The following is a 6,358-nucleotide window of genomic DNA, read 5'->3' as shown; positions in this document are numbered from 1 at the left end:
AAATATTCCTTTTTCGCTTCTCCTTCATCGCTGAAAGTAAGTTAGCACTCAAGCACGTGAGTGGTTTTTTATATTATTTTACTCTACATTACCATATTATATATATATATATATATATATATATATATATATATATTTTTATTTTATATAAATTTTTTATATAAAATAATAAATTTAGTATATAATGAATTTTCAAACATTTAATTTTAACATTTCAAAAATATGCATAATTTTTATCGATTGCAATTTTATACGTGGATTTTGATTTTGTATAATTTTATACATGAACTTTTGATTTGATCCAATTCTCACAAATTATTGATATAGCATCATTTATGGTTACGTAATGCATACACATATATTTATATTGATCTAATATGAAATAAATTAATATATTTATTTCTTTAAATATGTACGATTGAATCAAAATTAAAGTTTTATGTATACATTTGAACCATAATTAAAATATTATGTGTATAATTGCACTAAATTAAAATTCATATATAATTTTAAGATTTATCTCGAGATTTATATACATTTTATTTATTAGTTATATTTTTTCACTCATCGTGAATATGGTATATTTATAGACTCCTATTTCAGAATTTTGTAAGGGTCATAAATCATGAGGACTTATATTATAATTAAAAAAACTAGAAAACCATCTAAGAAAATTACAAAAACACAGGGACTTATAAAACAAATTAACCCAATTGTTTACTGTATTAGCTTCCAAAGCAGCTTTACTTACATTCCATGCAAATTTATTAATTATTACCATTTTCAGGTTTTCTTTTAATTCTGATTTTAGGCAAAATAAATGAAATTATAAGTCAATGATGGGTTTTGCCAATAATGGAGCACCTAGTTTTGTTTAAGCATTAGGGGTCCACTAGCCATCTCTGTTGTACTTGACTATTGTTTTGTTTGAATATTTATAGATGTGAGATATAATTAAAATAAAATATCGGATTGAATTTTAATCTGATTGGCATCGACATTGTTATTAGTGCAGGAGGATGTGAGTTCGAGTGCATTATGCTCCTATTTAAGGGTTGGAGAGGGGCTACGGGTAGTTCTAGACATTATATTTAAAAAAACAGATATGATAATAACTTATAATGAGATTAATGTTCAAAAAAAAATAGAAGTAATAAATTATTTGGTTCTTGAGTTTGGTTTCAATATTCAAATTGGTGTAATATACACATGAAACTTTACTTTTGATTCAATCATACACGTTTAAAGAAATAAATACGTCAATTTATTTTTATATTGAATAAATATAATTATTTCGTATGCGAATATATAAACATAAAATGATGCTACATCAATAATTGTGTACTTAATAATTTGTGAGAATTGAATCAAATAAAAATTCATGTATACAATTACGTATTGAATTAAAATTCATATATAGTTTTGAAATATATCCCTAAAATTGTAAAAGTTTTTTTTAAATATTAAAAATCCAATAAATTACATTTTGATTATAATTTTATTATTTATGTAAAAATAATAATAATTAAGTGTAAATAAAGTTAAGAAAGGGAAGAAAGGTGTTGATGTTCCCATATTTATCCTTTCAAAGTTGCAATTTTCAAAGCCACCAATCACAATTAAGAATGTCCTTTTTAGAAACATAGATTGGCTAACCAAATAATACAAAGCTTTGAATAGTCTCTCATCAAAAATGATTTTTTTTTAAAGGACAATGCAAAATTACTCGATATTGTGGAGTTACGCTTCACATGTGTGACATCGTAACGAGGAAGTATTCTTCGTCCCGACGACGTGTTTCTCAAGTTTTTCAGTTTTCTTCTTTTAGTTAAACTTTGTTTTTAATTTTCCACTTGTACTTTGATTAACCTAAGAATTTTCTAATCATACATGCTACAAAATTCAGCCCATAAATAGGCTTTAGTTGCTCTAGGTTTATATAACAGAAATATTGAGATTGAGAGAATTCTATTATTTGTTTTGAAGGGTTTTTTATTTCGGGTTTTCCTTTGATTATCTTCATCTTTTGTACTCTCTCATTTTATTATAGTGAAATCTCCTTTTGTTCATGGTTTTTTATCATATTTTGAGGAATTTTTTCACGTAAATTTTGCATGTTCGATACTGTCAATTTTACTTTATTTACTTGTCTGTTGCATACACAGGCTATTTCCCTACAAAATATTATTGGTTGCAGAGTTTTTTAACTCCATGAACGAGATTAGGAATGGCAAAATTTTAATCACTTGATGGATTTTGAATCAGTTCATTTTGAACGGAGTAGGTTTTTTGTGTTTAAGAAGTGGATGCAAGATGGGGCAGTTTTAATAGTACAAATGGATGAATTGTTTAACAAAAAAGATAAATTTGTTCTTTCATTACAATGAGTAATTTACTTATTTTTTAAGTATAAAGAGATAAAATGTAATTTGACTCCTAATAAAAAGATCTCTATAGTACTTTTACCATTGTCATGCCTTTGCAATAAACGCGGACAACTGTAAATATCTAATTTTTTACGAAGGCCTTTCAATCCAGTTCTCGAGTGATTGTTTTAACCGATCTAGATGAAGTTAAAAGGCCCAATTTGAGTCCAAGTCTAGTGTTGAACCATTTGGGTCACTATGTGTGGCCAAATACCCAAATTCTGTTGGGTTTGGGACCAAATTAGAAAAGAGATCAAACTTGGGTTTGGCTTAAATCATAAAAAACCCAAAAGTGCTTCTTCATCTACATTTATTCCGTTAAGTTAGTTTGTTTAATTTTTTTTAATTTTTTAATTTAAGGTTTGTATACAAGTTTTAATTCAAATTTTTAGTCAAAATACAATAAATGTAAATTCCTCCCAACAAATTCGCTTCTTAATATTAGAATTCTTTTTATCGGGGCAAGGTTGCAACTAGACTTTTTACGGGTTGAATCATTTATTTAAGCTTAAAAGTTCATTCGAAATTTAAAAGGGTCTGAACAAAAATATTAAGTTCAAAAATTGGATTTGGGCAAAAAAGTTAAACCCATTTACAATATGGGTTGAGCTCAACTCAAACATTTAAAGCCCGAGCCAACTCGACTCAGCTCATTTTCTATGTTTATAATATATAAAAATCAAATCTATTGTAATATAATATTATGATGTAAAAAATTTAAAAATGTTTAAAACGCCTATATCTAAAATTATTAAATATTAAACCAAAACTAATATAAATATTTTAAAAAAAATCAAAAGAAAATAATATGGATAGGCCTAAAATAGTCTTGGGTTAGCCATTTACAAATGTAAACAGATTTGGACAAAATTTTAGGCCAATATTTTCGGCCGGGTTGCAATTCAACAAGCATAGAGCTTATCAATACCATATGTAAGCATGATTTGACACGTAAATACCTCTAGTTGCAACCATATCAATCAACTGTTTTGGAGCTGGTTGCTCTTCCCAAATTAGTAAATCGACTATTTAAATCATTTAAAATTTTATGAAATTACTAGTAAAATGATAAAATTACACGTTGACCCTTCAAAAATTTATCATTCTATCTCTAATTCCCATAAACCAATTTTTTTGACTTCACTCTGCTACTGTGGGTATGATTCAAATTTTTTTATTATGTATTTGTAACTTTTTTGTAAAATTAATATCCATAATTTATATGAATAAAACACGACGTACAATAATTGTATTAGGCAAAATTAAATTAGTTTTGTAAGTATACATTTTCGTACATTATATTGCAAACTATTTATAGATTTTTGTTAAAATACAACTTCAGATAATAAATAAAAACATAAATTTCCAGTTTTTATAAAACAACATACGTATATGATAACATCGTCACCTAGACCTCGAAACACGAACAAGGAACGACGCAAAATTCAACGGACCGCAACCGTAATGTCGGTTAAACGACGAGTCCCTCGACGGAGTACTCGATGATCCGAAAGAGAACGACGATGAAGACGAGCTCGATACACATGGTGAACCCACGAATTCCCCGTCATCATCCGAACTACACGTCTCGTAATTCGAGTACTTATCCGATTGATGATCATCAATCTTCTTCTTGTTGTCATTCTTTTTGCCGTGTTTCCAAAACTTGAACACCTTCAGTTTCGAAACCTTACTTTCTTCGACGACATCAATACGTGGTTTAGGTAAACCGAGGCTAAGCAATGCCGGAGGTGGACTAATTGGAGGGAGAACATCTTCCTTCTGCGGTTCTTTCGGTGTCCCAGGTTGCATTTCCCAATTAAAAGGTATACCTTCAGAACTTCGGTAATAATAAATCCGAGAAGAACAACCAACCGAAGAATCTCTAGAGATGATTCGATGGAAGAACATTTGGTCATCTTGAATCAAAGATACCCCTCTATTACGATCATAATCCATTTTTTCTTCTTCTTCTTCAATGTAAGTTGAGGATTGTTGAACAAGTTGATGAGCTAGAAATGATAGATTATGGAGGAATATATATAGAAGGCATTAAGATCCTAAATTAACGGTATATGTGGAAAATGATAGAGAAGAGAGGCACATGGTCCTATATTGTCTTAGTTGACTAAGCATGTGTTTAATTTTTTTTTTTAATTATGATTAATAATAAAATTTGTGTAATCAGTGGTCGAGGGTTCAATCTTCGCTCTGAGTATGGAGCAATTTTAAAATTCGTGGCCAGCATCTATCTCTTTAATGGGTCTATAAAATGCGAAAAAGTAATTACTGGGCTCGCTCCGATAAATATATTAAGAAATAAATAATAATAAAACTTATGTTTTTAGTGATTAATAATAATATACTTTTTGAGGAAAGATTAAAAAGGAGAAGGATAATTTCTTTGTCCCTAAGATTGTAATAATTTTAGGGCGGTTTGAAGAGCATGTGCAGTAACCAATGCCTTAAGACACCACCTAACTTTTCTTTCTATTTACTCTTACAATTTGGTCCTTTCTTACTAATTTTCCATCTTAGGTTATTTTGTTGGATTTCTAGAGAAATCACAACGTGGTACGAAATTTTTTTATTTTCTAGGTTAAAATATGGGATAAAGTTGTTATATTCTTCGTAAATTTGGAATTTAGTCACGGTAGTTTTATTTTTTGAAATTTAGTTTATTATTATTATTTAGATTTCGATTTTAGATTCAATTGTTAATAATGTTGAAATTATTTTATTAAATTCATGTTTATTATAACGTTATCTTTTCTTGATTTATGGTTATCGGGTAAGTTTTTTAAATTTTAAAATATCACGTTAACAAATTTAACAACAACAAAAATATTAACGATGTTAATAATTGGACTGAATTTTAAAATTTGAAAAATAGAATGAAATTCCAAGTTTTATTGTTTAATCCTTTAACAAACTGTAAAATTCTACGTTACTATAGTAGTAAAAATGCATTTTAACCCTCTCAAAATTTTACAATTTAAAACCAGCATTCACAAAAAAAGAAGATTTTTGGCTTTGCCCTTGCACCTATTGTAATTATAAATAAAACCTTTTTATAGCAATCTTCGAACCAATCCGATATGTCTATCATATCGATTTAAAATAGTGTATATATTAACATTTAGAGTAAACTACGCTCAAGGTCAGCAAACTATTAGTAAATTTATTTTTTGGTCACTCAACTTCAAAAAGTTACAAAATAGTCACTGAACTATTTGAAAGTTTTTATTTAAGTTATTGAGTTGTTAAAGTTTTTTTAAAAGTCTAACTAGTGAGTTCCAAGCGACGATTCGACGATTGATATGGCGGATTAGTACCCCTCGATAAGCAGAAGAACAGACCTTAGATCGGAGAAGAAAGTTGTTTGAATTTTAGTTCACAAATTAATTGACATTCAAAGTTGTTTCATGAAAAAAAGTTTGAACTATAGAATGGAAGGGGAAGGAAAGCTTTCGATTGGTACAGACAGTATGAACAGAGAAAGCCATACAACAACGATTTTAACAACCCAATAACGTAAATAAAAACTTTCGAATGGTTCATCGACCAGAACATAAATTTATTAATAGTTTAGTAACCTTGAACGTGGTTTACCCTAATATTTATTATCACCAATATGCCACAATAGCATGAACTTCAATTTTGGTCCTTTTTAAGTTTGTCTCAAAATGAAGGTTAAAATTACCCTAAGACTTGGACCAAAATGGGAACAAGATGGCCGGGTAGCCGGAGCAAATCGAGGGCCTTTCTCATGGCTAAGGAACCACCATTTTTAGGGTAATAAATTGAGATTGATTCAATGTATATGAATATTATATCTACATCTAAGTTTGAACCCCCAAAAACTAATACATATAAGAATTTATGTATGTATTTGACTTTCAAAACTTTTATTCTGGCATACATGTGAAATT

At 28.5% G+C, this 6,358-nt stretch overlaps 1 protein-coding gene across 1 annotated transcript; it reads right to left on the bottom strand.

The window, feature by feature from the left end:
• Nucleotides 1-3,673: 3,673 nt before the first annotated feature.
• Nucleotides 3,674-4,438, bottom strand: LOC105781948 (uncharacterized). The gene has a single exon (XM_012606463.2). It carries the CDS (start codon nt 4,383-4,385, stop codon nt 3,831-3,833), a length of 555 nt encoding a protein of 184 aa, XP_012461917.1. The 5' UTR covers nt 4,386-4,438; the 3' UTR covers nt 3,674-3,830.
• Nucleotides 4,439-6,358: the final 1,920 nt, after the last annotated feature.

This window comes from Gossypium raimondii, chromosome 13, assembly GCF_025698545.1.
Source record: "Gossypium raimondii isolate GPD5lz chromosome 13, ASM2569854v1, whole genome shotgun sequence".
Classification (NCBI taxonomy): domain Eukaryota; kingdom Viridiplantae; phylum Streptophyta; class Magnoliopsida; order Malvales; family Malvaceae; genus Gossypium; species Gossypium raimondii.
This window is presented reverse-complemented; position numbering and strand designations above follow the sequence as displayed.